Source organism: Syngnathus typhle, linkage group LG2 (genome assembly GCF_033458585.1).
Source record: "Syngnathus typhle isolate RoL2023-S1 ecotype Sweden linkage group LG2, RoL_Styp_1.0, whole genome shotgun sequence".
In the NCBI taxonomy this organism is placed as follows: Eukaryota; Metazoa; Chordata; class Actinopteri; order Syngnathiformes; family Syngnathidae; genus Syngnathus; species Syngnathus typhle.
In genome coordinates this window covers 15,200,297-15,220,587 of record NC_083739.1, presented here as the reverse complement: position 1 = coordinate 15,220,587, position 20,291 = coordinate 15,200,297, and the positions used below count along the sequence as shown (strand labels likewise).

Sequence of the window (20,291 nt, the reverse complement as noted above, 5' to 3'; positions counted from 1 at the left end):
TATGTCACGAGCACCTCAAAGCACCACCGTATAAAATGTTGTAATAATTGTAATTAAATAAAATAATGTTAAAATATTTTTTAAATAATAAATTCAATAAAATAAAATATTTTTTGCAAAATCCCACTAACTGTGATCAAAATAAAATGCCAAGTGAAGATGTTTCCAATTTGGGTAAATTACAAGCTTTTTTTGTTTTAATTACCCAGCTGATTTTCTAAAACTGTCATTTTCAAGAGACTGTACTTGAAGACAAAGTCGTCCCAAAGACAAACCGGCCATCGCCATCGTCATCAGTAGCTGCCTTTTAAAAGAGGAAATGATTGATTGTTCTCATTTTCCAAGACTTGATGCAATGCACAAAAACAGGTGACAGGACAAGGGTACGATCAAGGTTCAGCGATGCTCACTCGGACTTTTTTTCCCCCCACTGCCTCTTGAAGCCGTTCTATCTTTATTGGTGGACCAATCAATGGCTAAGCGGTGTCTATTGTGTGTTCTGCGCTCGGGCCACCGGCCTCCTCCCGCACCCTACCATTATAGAAATGTTTCTTCCCATCAGTGCCTTTACTTATCACTTCCCCGGTGACATTGAACTTCCGATGCCCCCGCCGACGAGACAGATCTCTGAACTCGCACAATCACTCTTCATCCCCCACTAACAATTTAGTAATGAAGTATTGATTTCCAGATTCCCTCTCTTATGGATGATATTAGATTTTGTTTGATAAACTGTGCCCGGGCCTCTAATCTGCACGCTCCCTTTTCCCACTGTCTGTAAAACAAAGTGCCACTGGAGGGATAATGACCGGGGAACATCGATGAACTCATTTCATCAATTTGTAACACTTGACAATGAAAAAGGGCAGGCATTTTTCAAACGGCAATGTCAAAGTTTATTGCTCTGGGTACAGTCTTATTGGAAGCCAGACATCTTGAGCGGCGTTGGGCCCTAATTTATAGGTCCCGGTTTGCCAGTTACTTTTAAAGGAAATGTTTGGGTACTGGGAGGATATTACGGCTGCACCTGGCTCATCTGATTCCAACTGGCTCCCCGGGGGGTTTGCGTGCCGTGTTAGAAAATAGGAAAACAGCAGAGCCGAGCTCGCTTACTTGCAATGCAATGGATGCTGCTTTGAGGACATAAATCAGTGGAACATGCGTGTTTGGCTTTCATGGCTGCAGCAAACGTGAACAACGCTTGGACGGTGTGTCTCCAGCAGGACATTGTGCGTTTGATATTATTTGTAGCACTTTACAAAAGTCCACCTCTAGCTTTGTTGTTTTAATTCACTTCTTCACACTCAATGTGAAACAGTCGATTGCACATAAAAATATAAATCTGTAAATGCATGGCTATTAAGAACAATTACATCTAGATAAAAGGTGCTGATGGAAGAATTTAGTTTCATTAATGGAAAATGACAGAAATACTGTCGACAAATTTCTAAAGTATGTATGAATTTGTGAAATAATGTCGCCCATTGTTATGAATGTATAAAGAAAATATTGCAAAGGGTAATGAGTAGTTGGAATCATGTACAGACACAGTTTGAAGGGCAAATCTTGTAAATTGGGCCAATCACATGGTTACTATGAAGCTGTTTGTGTCTTTACCACCATTTGCTCTGCCAATGAGCTCTAAAAACAAAGCTGTGGCAGAATTAAAGTCATCATCACGGTTTATGATTTTATGGAAAAGCAATCGTGTTCCGCACTATAAGGCGCACCGGATTATAAGGCGCACCTTCAATAAATGGGCCATTTTAAGACTTTGTTCATATATAAAGCGCACCGGATTATAAAGCCTATGGAATAAATAACTCAACGTTGCTCAAACGTTAATGCAATCACAATATAGTAACACTCGAAATAGTGAAAACAATATATCAATAACTCAACGTTGCTCAAATGTTAATATCACACAACACACAAAATAAACACGTAAAACTTACTTTAATAAATTAGTCCTCATCCACGAATCCATATCGGTCCATACATAAGGTGCACTTTTGAGGAAACTGGAGGTTTTTAGGTGCGCCTCATAGTGCGGAAAATATGGTACGTTGGATTACTAATAAATTAATGTATCTATTTCTTGAATGTCTTTACTATTATAGCCTAAAATTTTAACTTAGTACTAATAACGTTTTGAAAACAAGACTTCAAGAATGGCTGTTTCAGCATGGGATACATTTACACATATAACCTAACTGTCATAAAATAAAATAAAAAATAAAATAGATGGGATTCAATTAAGGTACAAGTGTCTTTGCCGTTATTTATCAAATGTATGGAGTACCCAAATAAATCAAAGTTGAAGGGAAAAAAATGCCTGTCTGATGGGAAAATGACACACTTGACTTTGTGCAAAATCACCCAAACGGCTATTTACCATCAGTAGACTGACAATCAAGTCACCATGCAAAAAGTTCATTTAAAACACTCATTCTACGATTGCAAAGTTGTAAACCTGGCGGTTCGCAATAAAGCAGCTATGCCAGTTCTGGGCCTTGTTTGCTGGCAGAGCTGAGGATCGAACCCAGAGAGCCTGCTATGGCTAGGCGACGTTTGCTACATCCTCTTTTGCAGCTGTCCCCAGGCATATCAGGGTGAGAGAATGCTGACGCTAGTGTTCAGTTCAGTGCTTTTCCTCCCGAGTGCTCATAAACTGGTCCCGTTAAACCAAGGAACCAGAATCTCATTAGCCCCAGTCGGCTTCGGGAAAGGAATTAATCTCCGCCTTCACTCGCCTACTGTTAGTCTTTGTTATTCAATAAAGAAACATTGAGAAGTTTGTTGTTCCGCCTACTTGCTCTTATATCTCCGGCAGGTGGAATGCATCGAAAGCTGTGCCTCTAAATTAAGAGTCCTCCGAGACACTACATGAAACATCAAACCTTTTGTAACTTTTCCACGCGTTTGCTGTTCTCAGTCTTCACTCGCTCGTGAGCCTCGGGCGCTTTATCTGGTGCAAAGTCAAATTGTGTGTTTTCCCTCATTCATCCTGATGGAATGAGGGACCCAAGGAACAACAGCCAATTTAGACGGAAAATCCCACTTCGGTTGAGGGTAATCTGATTGCTCCGCTCCCTTGAAATCTACATGTATAGTGTTTATCAAGTGGATTACTGGCAGGTAGGAAAAATAACCCAATTTCATCTTACTTGTTTCTTGCTGTGTAGTATTCAGTGTCACAATGAATTAGCAGACAGTAGCTATTGCTTTCTCTGGGAATGGATGTGTAACTTGCTTGTTCCACTTGTAGAAGCTCATTTACTTTTTTTGCTTTTTGCAGCATGAGGTGAAACAAACCATCAAATGTAAATGTTCGGCAATCGGATCATGGCTTTGAGCGAGGGATTTAAGTGGAGGATTCAAGCAGTGAAAACATATTTGAATACGTGTTTCACTTTTGAAGGCATGTGTTGGCTCTACAATGTTTTACTTTAGGCTAGTGTAATGAAATGGTATATGTGATGCTTATGACTCAGTGTCAGACTGGAATTTTCAAACTTGCTTTGTGTGGCTGAAGTAACGGATTGTACCTTCCCTCCCTAACCATCATTAGTACAAAAGTCAATCGCCCTTGAGCAAGAGCAACACTCCTCCCAGAGGTGGTTTATGGTTGACACACCGATGTAGGCATGAGCGATATCACCCACTGGTCCAATCATTTCTCCTCCTAGTTGTGGACAGGGAGACCTTGCTTAATGTACAAACACTGTGGCGGGACACTATTCCCCCACCTATTGAGCGACCATAAAAGAAACGGAGTGGAAACCATTAGGGATGCGAAGGGGGGAGGCTGTGAGAGTTCGTCCTCACGTGTCTCAGCCAATCATATTTCCTGATCAACTTCGCACTCGCGCACAGTAAATGCACGGCGTGCACAACTCTTGCTTTCCGTTGTCTCATCTTTACAGTAGATAAAACATATTAACGCTCTGTTATGCAGCTTCATAAGGTTTGTTTACATCGAGCCGCTTTCATCGATAGTGCTTTGGAAGTTGCTGTAAGAGCCATTTTTAAGGATGGCTGTGGAGTTCTTTTAAAATCAATAACTCATTCCAACAGCATCTGTAATAGGCATATAAACACATAATGAACATTTGATAATGCGGCACGCCATATTGCAATCACAAGCCAGTTGTAAACTCTTACGGCAGTAAGATGTAAAAAAAAGATTTGCCCGAGATGTAGCTTGGAAGATTAAATTGGTCATCATCATCATTTGTGGATAGAAATGTTTTTGTTTGAGCGTCCCAGTACAAACCGTAAAGCGCAGCACGTCAGGAAAAACGACAGTTGCTTCTAAAGGAGGCTCCGATGTCACCTTAGGGGGAATCACATGGCTGTCATCCCAGAAAGCCTGCCTGCCTGCCGCATTGACGCCCGCTTACCATCTGCTCCCCATATGAGCGAAAAGGCACCTCAATCACGCTGTCATTGAACTATCACGCCAAACGTCTTCTCCGCCTTTGGACCACATCTCGCTAGAATACGCAACGGTGCTATTTGGCTGCCGCAGATAAGGAGTGAACGATTGTGCGAGAACGGGAGAACATGTAAAGTGTACGTCATTGTCCCGCCGCCTTCCTCCTCACTTGGCATCTCAACTGGAAGCCTTTAGACTCTTGTAAATAACCCCACCATGCCTTTGGCTTTATCATTCCCTGACTAAATTATACCAGGCCTCTCCGGAGTCGATGAGAAATAGCATGACTTTATGGCATGGAAAAAAGGTGGAGATAAAAAAGAGCAGCCAGGGAGAGTAAAAGGGAGATGGGGCTAAAAAAGGTCCTTCAGGGAATGTGGTGTAAATGAAGTTCCGGGAATGACACAGGCAAGCAATGAGGCGTGGATAGAAAATATACGCTGCACATCATCAGATAGAGATGCCGGTGGAAATGGCTTCATTGAAGTGTCAACCCTCATCCATCAATCAATCATCCGAGAGAAACAATAACGCTGCTGCGGCGGCGGCAGCGGGTCGGCTTTTATGGGGCTTACTCATGGGTATCGGAAACAGCACTTAAGTGTAGTTCTGACACCGGGCGGGAAACCGAGGTGAGCTGCTGGGCGTATTCCACATGCAGGTAGATGGAACGCATTGGGGGTAGTGGAACACCTCACATGACATTAGACACAAACAGAAGAGTTTCATGGGCTCAATTGTAACGTCGATTCAAAAGTCAAAAGTGTGGATTGTGTTAAATCCTTCAACAAGCATAAAGGCCACCATATAAATATGGTCAGTTGGGGCTAAATGACTTGATTGTAAGCCTGGATGCCGAAAACGCATTTATTGTATTTGTGCACAGCACATCTGATGCTTCAACGTGTGTGAGTGACCTCAGATGGTGATGATGATGACGGTGATAATAATGATGATCTTTCCGAGGATCACAGGTGTACTAAAAATGCTAACAAGGACGTTCAACGGATGAACTGTAATTTGACCCCCCCCCCCTCCCCACAACATCTGCGATGCCGCAAAAAAATCTTAAGACTGAAACGTACCACTCGCCGTTGTGTCAATGTTCCTCTCTGAGTGCTTAAGCTAAATGCTGCTAGATCTATAATTAACTCATCTACTTGGGTCGATTTTGGTGCTAAATTACAATGTCCAAATGTAGGAAAGTATTTTACGATCAGAAGCGCTACGCTAAATCACTTCCAAAAGAATATAAAGTCATGCAACATTGTGCTGGGCACTCTGACAACAAAAATAAGCGGCCCAAAAGCTTAATGGTCCAACAGTCACTTGCTGTATATGAGTCTTTTGAATTCCCCAAACCGAATCTCCTGATGGCTTCTGGGCATCATGAAACATGACACATCATCCATTATTCTGTACGTGTGCCCTGCTATCTCAGCTCGCTCCATATGGCCTCTGTTGTCTCCAGACACCCAAATCCCTTTCCTGAGGCCAGGGGCTGTTTTGTGGGAACCACTACATCGCTCCTCTTCCTCAGAGGAGCGCCGGCTGACGATGATGAGCTATCACAGCCGGAGCCCAGATTCCGCCTCGATATACTGACAGGATGTGCAACAATCGACTCGACTGGCTTTTCTTGGCCCAATTGCTAATTCATGCAAGTTGACAATCTGGAGGCAACAATTAGGAGTGATGAAAGCGGCGCTTTGACGATCACAAGAGTTGAGAGGAAGAAGACAGAACATTTCATTGGCCTTCAAAACGTGTACGTACCTCAGCTGAAACAAGGGGATACTACTAACGCCAGCATGAAAAGCCATTTGTCTGTGGAACGGTGCACTCCGATGGGTCCAAACTCAAAAGTGACCAAAGTGACTTGAGAAGGACCTCAGGTGCTACATTCCCTTGTGATGAAATTGTTTTCGCTCTGGAAACGCAGACGGCTGTTATATGCCATCACACTTGATGAGTTACTGTTTCTTAAAAATGTGGTCATCAAATTGATGCTATGCCCTAATTACATACTTGCTCCATCCACTTAAGATAAATGTGCTCTCCCTCAAATTGATGCCTGTTTTTCTGTCAGGAAATGTGCAATTATTAGAGTTTATTGACACTATTATCCACTCACAAAGACAAAATAGTTCAACTAGCCAAAACAGCAGCACTCACCAAGGCACAATAGGGGAATTGATTTCTTTGAGTGTTCCATCTGACTTTGACGTGACCAGTATGCGATGCTATTGAAAGTGACATTTTATTTTGTCTCCTTTTGCATTTGATATAAATTGTAATATAGCAGTATTTCAAACATGTGTTAGTACAAATAAAGGCTTCCTTCCCATCTGCAGTTCAGTAACTAAACAACCACTGTTTGCAGATATACACTAATTAAGGTTTATGATTATGATGATTGTGAAAGGAGGGCCTGTCATGCTGTCTTTGTGTCAGGTCTTAAGATGGAGGTAAACATCTGGCATGGCACAATCTGTTGTTTCCTGTTGTTCTAGTACTTCTGCAAATAAACCCGGGGCGAAATTCAGAATATCTTTGGCTGCTTATAGTAGAATCAATCATTTAAAATAAAAATAACTAAATAAAACATACCCTGGCGGACTCCGAGACGGAGAGTCGGCGGACGGATGTCATAAGCTTTTGTCGACTTGCGACGAGCGCCGCGTGTTTGCGCAGTGCGGGGGAATATGAGGGTGATGCTAAGTGAAATGCTCATTTTGCGTTCGTGATTACCGAGGCCCATGGGCAATATGCACTAATGTGAGCTAATGCAATAGATTACACAGTACTGGCCCAGGGGAGCAGACAGCAAACAGATGTGGTCTACTCAAAGGAGAGGAAGGGGGTGGGGGTCAAGAAAAAAAAAAAAAAAAAAGCCCAAACTTGAAAGTATTCACTGTGCTGAAATTGTCCACAGTCTTTTGTTGTTTACACGATGCTCAGCCTTGATGGAATCTGTTGTTCTGTTCAGCAGTGCTTTGTTTTTTTGGGGGGGTAGTGGGGCTCTGATATACAGTACATTACGTATATTTTTAATTAAAAATGAAGTTTGCGCCATGTTTTGTTAAAAAACTCTAAACTATAATACATTAGAAAAACGAGACCGAAAGTGCGATCACTCCCCCCCCCCCCCCCCCCCCGCAAACAACAACAACAAAAAGGAACGGGGCTATATATTGACGATACATTTACAAATTTTCTGTCCGCACACCAAGACTGCCTAATATAGACCAGGAGTTACCACTTTTTAAGATAACCAAACCACCACCATCAGGTCTATGGAAGCTGATTTCTTCCAAGTGAGTGCTTGAGTTACATTTGAGGAAAACATAATGGCTAACTTGCTACCCTGTTTGATTAAAAATTGCAATTATCTTGTAGTTTACTTCCATTTCATTTGATTTTCTAGCTAATAGTCAATTACAATGATCAATTGTAATGACAGCCAACGCCATTTTGCATACGGAGATCGATGTCTCATTTGTTCAAATCATATCTAAAAAGCACAATGACAAAAATATCTGTGATAATTCACAACTCTAAACTTGACTGTATTTGACTGCAAATCGATTGTAAATGCATTCTTAAAATCTGCAATTAATGTAATTGTGTTGTGACGGACTATCAAGGCATCTATACTGCATCCATGCAGAAACGCCAGTAACGTCAGTTTACAAAAGATTCATCTAGAGCTGGTGCTGGCCAAGTCTAGCCACCACGTAGTTCCACCCCTAGTTTACAATATCTTCATAAATGTAAATTACGGCCAGCATTTTTTATCATGAAACATTTTGTGTCATGCAACATTTTTTCGATAGTAGACCTTTCGCTCAGTCAAAGTACGGTCGCATGCGGCTGTAATCATCATTCAAGCCATTTTGCTTGTATTGTCAATCGCCCTGACGTGACTGCACTGGTCGTACCAAAAGTGTGACGTCATGGGGAAACGTCCGACAGTCTGACAGGTATCGTTTTAAGCCGAATGATCAACATTGGATGACTTAACTCTTTAGGAGGGACTACGACAGAGACGTCTATGTCATAGGGACAATCAATTTGTATTATTGTAAACAAAATAAAAATTAAAAAAAAAAAAAACTGGACAACGTTGTTCTTCACCTGCAGGCCCATGGAATTTTATACAGAACTGTACTTAGTAAATATTGCCCTCTAGCGGCAGATTTCTACGACCACTGTTGAGTTCAATAAAATACAACAACCCTAAATGTCAAGTCTGTGCAGGTGATGCACTCATTGTACTGTATTGTATATAGGGAGGATTTCATCACGTTATCAAAAAAATGTTTCATTACGATTAAACATGCAGATAGATCGATAAAGATAAGAGACATAAGTTTAAAAAAAAAGAGCCTGTATACTATATTTTAAAAAGTTATTATATATGGTTGTGTCAATGGCAGTCCTGACTGTATGGTCACTATAACCAATGACACAGCAATAACTGACATGCATCTCTTTGCCTCTTATATTTTTATTCAAACATGTTATACAAATCTCAAACAATATATTTCATTCAATTACACAAGTTGTGGAAGAAAAAACAAAATAACTTAATCTCAATTCATGGTGGCAGATCAGATTGTAAATCTGACTTGCCTGAGATCTTTTATTCACATTGACAAATTGATTCTGATAGTATGTAGTTGTTAAGGCTGAGTGTTCATTTTTGCAGCCCTGAGAACCCAGTCGCTTTTAAAGATATCAAGGCAGGATGAACAAATAATATATGAAATTAAATACTTTCAAAAATGTGCAAGACTTGGAAAACTGAAAATGTGCCGTGGAACAACAACGTACAGCACTATTAATAACCACAAAATCTGAGGACCATTTGACGAACAGTACCACACAAACTGTGCAGACCACCAGGGGGGGCTTGATGTACCATGTAATTCTACTCCAATCAAACGTTTGACAAAAGGAACACACTGCTCAGTGCTTGAGGAGAGGGGCTTTGCTGATGAACATATAGCAGCAACAATATTTGGTACATCAAACGCTCCCCGGATATTATTTTATGTGCTAAAAAGATGCACAAATGCTATGTGGTAAACTCTGATCAACATTAGTGTGGCTCAGAAAGGAATTTTTTTCAGCCCTAAAAAACAACCACAAAACATCCAACAGTCCTGAAAATAAGGTAGCAGCAAATGATTCTGATTTCACATTCTCAAAAGGACCCGATTGTGTCAGATGTGCAGAAAGATTGCATAAGTCCTTTAGCGTGCGTTGACCTTTTATGTTGTCTTATCGGAGGTCCCATGGTGTTGATTTGGGATGGGTGCTGGGGGCTCTCTCCTGGGAAGGATGGGTACAGTGGGGAAGTGCTGGAACAGCACACTCCTGCCTCCTGAGGAAGATATGTCATGTTACCTGTGACCAAAACCCAGTTCCCGTTAGCCCACCCCAGAGCAGCTAAACAACGTACCTGCTCTTGGATGAGCCAGCTCCATGTGGCTTGGGTTCCCCAGGATGCCGCGGTAAAGAGATGCCAGGGTGTAGGGAGTGCAGGCACGCAGGAGATTGTTCCAGTCGGCATCCAAACCTTCTCCGAAGGCCGTGCTCTTGCTCGGAGCCAAGATGTCCGCAGGTGCACGCAGGCCTTGCGGCAAAGCTTTAACAACACTCCCTTGGACACGCAGATTGGTTCGTCCATTACCCGGTGGTGGTCCTTTGAAACCCACGTCCACACCCCCTGCAGGTTTCATTTGCTTAAATCTCTTGCTGGGCGGCTCACCAATCTGGGCCAGGCTCCCAAACTGGCCGGGCAGGAACAGGTGAGCGGCATCAGACTGCCACATGGCCGCACTTCTCTCAGGGAAACTCCTCTCGGCGGCCGCCACTTTGGTGAAGGTGTTTGGCTGGTACGCGCCCGCCGGGCTGGATTTCCTCGCCTGCTCGGTTAAGCGAGCAGACTCGCGAGCAGACTCGCGAGCAGACTCGCGAGCAGACTCGCGAGCAGACTCGCGAGCAGACTCGCGAGCAGACTCGCGAGCAGACTCGCGAGCAGACTCGCGAGCAGACTCGCGAGCAGACTCGCGAGCAGACTCGCGAGCAGACTCGCGAGCAGACTCGCGAGCAGACTCGCGAGCAGACTCGCGAGCAGACTCGCGAGCAGACTCGCGAGCAGACTCGCGAGCAGACTCGCGAGCAGACTCGCGAGCAGACTCGCGAGCAGACTCGCGAGCAGACTCGCGAGCAGACTCGCGAGCAGACTCGCGAGCAGACTCGCGGTCAGACTGCGACGCCCGGTTGTGCCCGAAGCGCTTTCTCTGGTTGGGAGGCGTCGTTTCTTTGGGTTTTGTCGGTGGAGAGGCTGGGGGTGGGGACTTGGTTCGGCGAGGATGGCGCCTGTCAATCATAGCGAGCGGGCTGACGTCTTTTCCGTGGAGCGCAGGTGGGCAGCCTGTTAGGCGCTTCTGCTTGCCCAAAGTATTCTTTCTTGCACCACCACATTTATCTTTGTGAGTCAGCCTTTTGTGCATACTCAGGACCTCCGGGTAGATGGTTTTATATGTGCAGAATGAACACACAGAAGGAATTAATGCATTTCTGGGTTGTCTGCTGGCGGGGACGGAAAGAGACACTTTTAAGGACAGATCTAATGGGGCCTCACACTTGTCGTCTTTTATCTCCTCCTTTTCCACCTTCAGATTAACAGCTACAGGGCACTTTACGGTCACGTTCTCAGTTCCGTTGAAAGCTGCATCAGCAATTACTTTTTCGTGCTCGTTCTGCACAGCCACGTTGTGGAGCTCGCCGACAAGGCTTTGCAATTTATCCATCGGTTCTCCCTCGGCCTCAGGAAACCAAAGTTTGGATCTTTTCACTGCTGAACTTGCTTTCCTCTCACTTGGTGAGGGCACGGGAATAACGGGTTTGCTTGGGATCTCCACGTAAGGTTTGTCCTTGTGGCGTCGTTCCAGGTGATATTTCAGCGATGTCCTCTGGGCGGCAGCATAGTCACAGTAAATGCACTTGTAGGGTTTTTCACCTGACACAAAAGGAAGGAAGGTAACAAGAATGAACGGAGCACTTCTATAAATGTACAGAAAGCTTTTACAGCGCCTTTTCTTGTAATTGTAGTTGACTTCCCCTTTAAGATCGAAACCAGAAATTGGAGTTATTTTCATTTAAAGTGGTACCTACATCCCTGTAGCGGATAGTAAGTCAAATAAGAAAAAAAAAAAGTCCATTTTCATTTCAGCATCCCTTACACAATATCAAACTAGGTTGAAAAATGTTCTGGTTTTAATATCTTACAAGCAAAAGTTGTTGACTTATAATTTCATACTTGGTTGATTGTTAAAAATGTTAAAAGTACTCAAAATGTTTACGGTTTATTGATGGCGAATTTTTGTCCGTGATTTCGTAGGTGATTTCCTACGAGAAGACATTTCACATTTCAATTGTATCAATTCAAGTGGGATGAATGTACCTGTGTGAGTTCTGAGGTGCACTGTTAGGTAATAGCTTGAGCGAAATGATTTGCCACAGTAGCTGCAGTGTTTCGATCGCTCTTTCGATTGGTAGAGGCCATCCTCGCCTTAAACAAGAGAACACAGGAACAGAAATCAACAGTGCTCAAAGACCTCAGATCTCCAAATACACAGAAACAAAAAGGCCCAGGTACATGGAAGAAAAGTAGCAAAGATAAGGCAGCAATATTTTGACAGTTGTTCTGGTCTTTAAATGAAGGTGTGATCAACTAAAATGAAAAAGATGGATAAATACCTGCGTCAAAGCCTTCATCAGTCCCGCCCTCGACGTAGGCTGCTGAACCTGCTCTGGCCCACGTTCCGTCAGTGGCCAAGGTGGGGCTCTCCCCTCCGCCTCCCTCACGCTTGTGTACCCTGGAGTGAAGTACTAACTGGTGGTAGGTCTTGAAGCTTCGCTGGCATTCCTCACAAGTGGTGGGCCTCTCAGTCTCTTTGTTCTTTTGCATCAGGGATCCCCGTGGTGGTAGTCGCGGTTCTAGGTTCGCTGCCACGGCCTGCTGGTGCTGCGATCTGAGCTCTCTGCCTAGAACTACTTTGGTAGTTTTGTCTCCATCAGACCCGGAAGCGCTCATCTGTTCCTTATCAGAGCTGCAGTCCTCATTGTCTGTGCTGGCCTCCGGGCCCATCTCTTTCGTTGTAATAGGACCAACTGCAATCTTACCTCTTGTGGCCAATTGCCAGGCCTGAAATGTGTTATAGGGATCCAGCTGAGGAATCCATTTTGACGTTCTTTCAGGTCGCAAAGACTTGCCTGCGGGACGAGGCTTGAGATTGAGGCTGTGAAAAAAACTCTGTTGGGTCAGAGGTTCAGTCCCAGTGCCGTCAGAGTGTTCATCTTTGGCAGGCCTCACGTCTCGGTTGTGTACTTTACTATGTTCTACCAAGCTGCTGTGGTCTGGAAAGAAAAACCCGCAAACCATGCACATTTTGTAGGCGGTGACCACAGGCGCTGACGCAGGCTCTTGAACCACGCCGTTGACAGTGACAGGGCCCTCCTGGTCTTGCAGTGCCTTGCTCTTGGTCCCGGACTTCCCGTGCATCTTCATGTGGTTTTTGAGGAACCAGGGCTCTCTGAACCGCCGTCCACACACATTACAGCAATAGGTGAAGTAGTCCTTGTGCTTCCTCAGGTGGGTCTCCAGCTCGCTGGCATCCTGCGACACCAGGCCACACACGATACAGGTGTGGACTTCCTCTTTGTCCGGCGCCAGGCTGACTGGTTTGGTCCGGGGTCTCTGCCCCGGGATCCGAAATTCCGCTTCAATTCTGAGCACGGTCGGCTCAAAGAATGTGGTGGGGTGCTGGGTGAGAACGTGTTGCCCCACCTCATCTTGGTGAGTGAACGTCTTGTCGCAGAACATGCAAGATGGCGAATCGTTCGCTCCGCATTGTGCCACGGTCTTTGAGAGGTAGGTGGCGTGAGGAGTCATGCTTGAGCCAGATCCCGGGATGCTGGCGCTGTTGCTAGTCAAGCTGTCTTGGGTGAGTCCCTCCGGGCTCTCCACAAACGGCAGCAGAGACTGAGTTGGCATTGTGGGATGGAGCAACAATGCATTAAAGACGGCTGGGAATCTGCAAGCATAAAGAACAGAGTCTCCTGAGGCTTTGCTCAAAGATGAAGAATAATTACCACGCAATGTCGTGAAACAAGAAATGTAGCTTTATAGCAATCGGGTTCAAACAAAACTGATTGTGTCCACATTGAGGCCACTTGGATAACATGGATTTGAAATTTGGTATGCGTTATTTATGCTAATGACAAAAAATGATGTTTGAGGGTTTTTTTTCACCAAAATATGACTAAAACCAGACTAAGATTTGGTTTACATTTAACAAAACAAACACATTAAAAACAATTGCCAGGCTTGGATGAAAGCGCACAATGTCGATTTGCTCTATTCCTCCACTCGATCGTAATTTGACTTTAATGTGCCAGTTCGGCCCAAAGGTGGAGTAACTGGACCAGCCAGTTATAGTGTAAGCATTGTAAACACAATACTTACTGTAACGCATCACAATGAAACGTGTTATTCTCACACATGCTTTTGTATGTGTGTGTGTATGTATGTGTATATATATATATATATATATATATGTGTGTATATATATATATATATATATATATATGTGTGTATATATATATGTATATATATATATATATATATATATATGTATATACCGGTATGTACCGGTAAATTAAAAAAAAGGGTGTGTGTATGTGTATATGTATATATATATATATATAGGTGGGGCAACATGTATATATATATATATATATATGTATATATATATATATATGTATATATATATACATATACACATACACACACCCTTTTTTTTTTTATTTACCGGTGAACTTCTGCAGTCATCATTGACTTGTGACCAGAATTTCTTGAAGAAACTAAAACTCACACTAAACTTGGAGTCTTTTGCACTTTTTCTTTGCTTTTGTGGCTTCCTTGTGGCAGCTTTAACAGAGTGAAGAGAAGAGCATAAGAGGGAAAATAATTTGAACATAAGGTTTGAGGAAATTAACAGGCTCATTTTTTCATAGCACCTAGACACCAGTGTCATCGTACAGTATAGCTCATCCTTTATTAAGTTTCTTTTCTTCTTTCTATTCAAGGTGGTTAGCATCATTTGTGTGAATTAGTTCAAAAATATAGTATTATCATAAATATATATAAGATGTATGTAAACATGTTTAATTACTATAGGTGAATTTGTTATTAGTACACTTCATTGATAAAATATTCAGTACACATATGTATAAGGCTTTTGTTTGTTTTTGCATATATAGCATGTATATTTGAAATAGTTTACAAGCCATGCTTATACTGGTGTTAATAGGAGCTCACTTTATTTTGTTTGTTTTATTTTGTTTGTTTTGTAAACAGAATGCCAATTCCAGTGACATCATCTAACCTAAACCTGCAAATTATAATTATATTATCAATTTTCCATGCCCACTCAAATGAGTGAAATTACCACCCATTAGTGTAGAACTTTTGCAAACTAACATTTCACAAAACAGGCGATTCCGCTTTGTTTTTATGTTCTAATGTGGTCCGAACCAATCAAAGTAGATAGTTGATCAGAAACTGTGGGTGTAGAACATACTAGTTGAGACCCTTTCCATAAATAAAAAATATAATCTGAACCGCTTATCCTCATAAGGGTCATGGGAAATTAAATAAAAAAATACACAACCGCATTTTTAATTCCTGCTAGTCCACAGACTACGTTCGAGTTCACTACAATTCTGGAGTGTGGGAATTAAATGGCAGGCTTCTTGTTTGGGCCATGGCAACAAACCTCTACAAAATGTAGCAGGAATCAGTTCTGTATTGTTATATCTGAGCCTGCGAGCTGTGTTTGATTGATTTAGTGATTAAAAATGACCGCCAGTAGTAGGAAGCAACAAAGCACAAATAAGTTGCTGTCGTACTCAATGCAGATTTTTCAGGCATGCAAACTTTACATGAGTATCCCATTTCTTTTTCTGACGGCTTTGTACATTTACTCTCAACATTTGAAAACTGTTCAGTATTTACTACTCCTTTGTCAAAAAAGTGTTGTTACTTTTTTTCGCATTTCAATGGCAATTGACTGTCCTGGAGAGCTTGATTGATTGATGGTCGGTTTGATTGATTGACCCAAATCTTCAGGAGTTAGCAGATGAAAGGACAGGGTGTCCGTGTATTTTGTTCAGTTGTCATCTTTATGTATGTAGGTTTATAAAAGGGAAATCTTGTATGTGCATGTTTTTTTTTTGTTATTCAAAGTTATCAGAATTGGCATTGTTTATAATAGAACAGTATAGATTCAGTTGTATTTTCGTGCTTAATTACATTTCAGAGTGTACGTTCTTGTTTATCTTAAGAACAAGCGTTGAACCAGAAATACTTTTTTGTAGACAAGCATCTGTACTTTTTCTACCTAAGTGGAGACATTGAATATGAGCCACTTCTGATGACTACTGGGTGGGGGTCATGTAAAAACTTACAAAGTAATGCAGAGTCTTGGATGGTTCTTCAAAATCACTGACCCAGTGATGTTTCAATTAAGGTATGACGTCACCAATTTGAAGCAAAACCCGTTGAAAAGCTCCACGAGGTTAGACAAGCGCACATAATTCACATTACCGTATTCATTCACATCATGCGCTTCACAATAACCCCCCCCCCCCCACCCCTCCAAGCAGGAGCGAACAAATTCGTATTGTTCCTTATTCTTATTGCACGTCCAAGGTGAACAACACTGCTACTGTCACACACACATACACTTTAGTGTGCGCACTTCACTTTATAGGCATCTTCTTCAATGGGAAGCTGCCCTAGATGTCTTCATTGTTACGTTTTATTCGGTATTCGAGTCCCGAAGATAAACGTTTGTTAAGAAACGTCCTATTACGTTTCTATTATCTACCTCTGGTGTGCAACACGCTGTAATGTTTCCTGATCCAATGCATCTCACATACATTACAAAAGACAAACTTTTTTGCAGTACGTGTACTTACTTTGGGCGTATCTGTGGTGCGTTCAGGCTCCAAACAACGACTTAACAAGTTGTCTTTTTTTAAGAAGGAAGAAACAATAACCGAAGCACTCTCCTCTCCCGTTTCCGGTTTAATAGCACCGACTTCTTTAGTTTTTGTTGAGGTTTTTTTTACCTTTGTCGAGGGGTGATCTTTTCAAAGTTTACTTTGATGCCCTCTGTCTTGCTCGGCTCACCTTTCCGCCCCCAACAAATTGTTCAATCATTTTAGTCAGCCGTTGGGGAGAAGATGAGGCGCGTGCACGACACTCCCCCCCCCCCCTCCTCCTTCCCTAACCTAACCTAACCTCACGCGCACGCGCGTCCTCCCTCTGAAGAAGACTGATGTCACGTGGTTGCAACGAACAGCTGAGATGAAAGTAAAACAGATAACTGCAAGAACTTTGGATCGTGCAACTTATTATTTGTTTCATAAACTTGCAATTGAGTCACAGTGATCGTTGCCATGCCAACGTCACAATATTCATCAGCTGCGAACGAGCAACTAATCACTAATTTGATTTGTATCTGCTCAAGTACACACTCACACACACCCATCGCTGCTCCATACAGTCAAATTTGGCGTATTTGCAGAAATCATAAACGACATGTATCATGCATTGTATCAAAGTGTGCGTTGATAACTTTTCTTAAACTTTTCATTCAAGTTGGTGTAAACTACCTTTTAAAGCGCTGCTGCTTGATCCTCTTCCTCTTCTTTTTTCTTCTTCTTGAGGCACCATGTGGGGGTGGGGGAAGGGCAACCTCCAACTTTTTCACAGTTACATGAGGAGGAGTTTTTGCAGAAGCAGGTTGAGTGAGTGAGTCAGCTTCCTCCTAGTTCACATCGAGCTTCAATAATGACAAATCAGTTAACCTGATGATAATGGTGAATATAACATGTGGAAGGTTTGAATGAAGCGTTACAGCTTTGTTGTGGGAATAAAATCTGAAGCATTTTTTTTCCCAAGAGATACTGTACACAGTAAAGAAGGAGCAATGTGAAAGAAGCAGCCCCTCCTCCACCCCTCAAAGCAGCCAGACAGCATGCATTGATAGCGGTTTAAAAGCCAACATACATACAATGGTACAATCAATGAGTATATTCAGCTGAACACAGCCAGGATGAAGAAAAAGACGAGCATTTTGTGAAAGCTCGCCCAGCTGAGGAACAGTATAACAAAGAGCATGTGTGAGCCCAAAGTACATGAGTAGATGTTTTGTTGGTGACCATTTTCATTTCACTGGATGAAAAGTAGATTTGTAGTTTACTCAACATGTCTTACAGAAATATATAAATATAATGTCTGCAATACAAAAGCTATACATTGGCTGAGTGAGCACCAGGCACACGAAAGAAAAGCACTTTGCTTCAATAATGTACAGTAATATTCACCAAATGGGTCAAGCAAGAACAATAATAATAATAATAATACAAACCAATCTTAATGTGACTCAAGGAAGAAACATCAATGGCTTTTGGTGTACAGTATTGAACTATTTGAAAACATATGCAATTAAAAAAACAATTTTCAATGTGCTGCCAGGTGGAACATTTGACCATAAGTCGTCCATTTGTCATGTATATGTTATATATGTTGATTTGATGTTACACAATAACAACTCTGTCTATTAGTTCCTGGCTTTTCTCACATGTTTGACATATGTTTATGCAAAACAAATATTGTTTTAATGACCTTTATACAGCTAACATACAGTTGTACAAATTGATACAGACTCGTTGTTTACATTTATTTGAGTGGTTGCTTTTGTCTTTGACTTTCTAACAAGTGCATAAAACGATTACTTCCAGTTAAATACAGCAACAACAAAGTTAGCATTCATGGTAATAAGAAATCAATGTATGCAAAGGGTCATGTGCTTTTTGTGCTGACTTGTCAGAAGCAGCTGACCTCTTTGTTCTCCAAGTTTCATGACCCCAACCCCCCCCCCCCCCCTTTCTTTCATAATGGCCACTCAAAAAGAGAGTGATCGTATGAGATCTCCATACACAGCTTTGTAGACTCTATTGTATTCTACATAAAACCAGCTGTTGAGGTGCCAAACACTGGAAACATTCTCAAACCTGACTTTTTGGACTCCTGAGAAGAATTGGTGGGCTTCCTCAAAGGCTTTCAAATACGTCCTTCAAAATCTGAAATTTCAAACTCCTTTGTATTTAGAACGCTCTCTTGAATTCCGAACGGACCTCTGGATCCTTTGAGAATTGCAGATGCAAAACAATGAATGAGATTTGAACCTGATAAAATATAAACATGTAAATATGCAGTTAGATGGTTTAAACTGGGTTTGACATTTATATAATCCTGCATAACAAATGGAAGAGAGAATGTCATCAATCAAACAATAAATCACAAACTGTCACACATCCAACCGGTAAGAATGAAAGTAGCAAAGAAAACCTCCCTTTACTGAAATAATACAAATCCAAAAATATGCAAAGAGACCTTTACTCCCTCATGACATTAATGCTGCAGTTTCTTTGAGGAATTAATTATCTCCTTTGTTTTCTCTCTATTTGTTGCCTTCAGTGATGAGTGTTATGATGGTATTGATTTATTTCGCATCATGTAAATGCTTTTAGTACCTTCAGTCAATAAGAAGATAAATTAATTGGGTCAATTGTAATTATAGTTCTTATCCAGCCATTGTCTACAGTGCTTGTCCTTATTTTGGCAGAGTCGTTCCCAGCTGACTTTTGCGAGAGGCGAGGTCACCGGTCAGTCACAGCACATAATTTGGTTTCAATTATAATAATTCAAATAATTAAAAAAAATATATAAAATGTTTTATTCTGTTTATAATTGTACATGTTTTGTGAGCTTTAGCTCCATGTCTAATTTATAAACTCATTCTGGCTGTTGGAAAAAAAAAGGTTAAATTGCTTTAAGTAAGAATATGATCTGCTCTATTTTAGTTCTCTACATTCCTCAAGAATTATTTTTGAAAGTAAGTTCATCAGTGTATAATGTTACTTTAAATCAGACTCCAGGATAATTTCTAGGCATTCAAAAGGTTTCACTGATAACAACTTTGATTGCCATAACAATGCCCCCCCAAAATTCCGCCTGCTGTTTTGAACCTGTTGCTGTTCATTCATTATTGTCAGAACGCAAAGTTGTTGTTCCAGATCTCCATAAGATGGGTGGATGCTAAAATCTCAGTCAGATGCTTTTTGGGGGTTAAGAAACTTCAAAGAATCTCGGGTCACATGATGCAGCAGTATTGTTTTGTGACCACTTCCTTAGTAGTTCAACTCCAGCTCCCGCCCACTTGTTTCATCATAAAGCTGGGAGTGTGTCAAACGACCCGGGCGATGTCTTCGCTTTTCCGTCATTGCCTCTGCAATTAGACTGATGCAAAATTGAAAATGATCCACCTATTACGCAAAGTAACGCAAGCAAAGTCTCCTTGAGAACAAAAGAGCGGTGTGAGTTATGGCTGCAAGGGCTGTGACTCACCACTTAATGGAGGTTGAACGCCTCCCGCTCGGAGGATGCTTCTCTAAAACGCATCATTCCAAAGATGTCACACCAGGCCCGTTAATCATGGGCGATGACATCATAAATGTTTAAAGAAGAGTCGAGGCTTTTCTTTTAGCTTACTATGTATGGGGCCTCGGTTCAAACATCTTACATCACATATAAATGAGATTATATTTATTATACGATTATGTGACAGGAATAATGATGTGACCAAATTCTCAAACAGGTGAAACAAGCCTTGCACTGGATCCAAATTTTTGTACTAGTTTTTAC

At 41.8% G+C, this 20,291-nt stretch overlaps 1 protein-coding gene across 1 annotated transcript; it reads right to left on the bottom strand.

Annotated features, from left to right (window-relative positions):
• Window positions 1-8,928: 8,928 nt before the first annotated feature.
• On the bottom strand, window positions 8,929-16,766 carry znf217 (zinc finger protein 217). Its single transcript, XM_061264460.1, has 6 exons — window positions 16,496-16,766; window positions 12,212-13,548; window positions 11,916-12,023; window positions 10,702-11,471; window positions 9,906-10,392; window positions 8,929-9,827 (listed from the first exon to the last, which is right to left on the bottom strand). The coding sequence occupies exons 2-6, from the start codon at window positions 13,506-13,508 to the stop codon at window positions 9,715-9,717; spliced, it is 2,775 nt and encodes a 924-aa protein (XP_061120444.1). The 5' UTR covers window positions 13,509-13,548; window positions 16,496-16,766; the 3' UTR covers window positions 8,929-9,714.
• Between the last annotated feature and the right edge of the window lie 3,525 nt (window positions 16,767-20,291).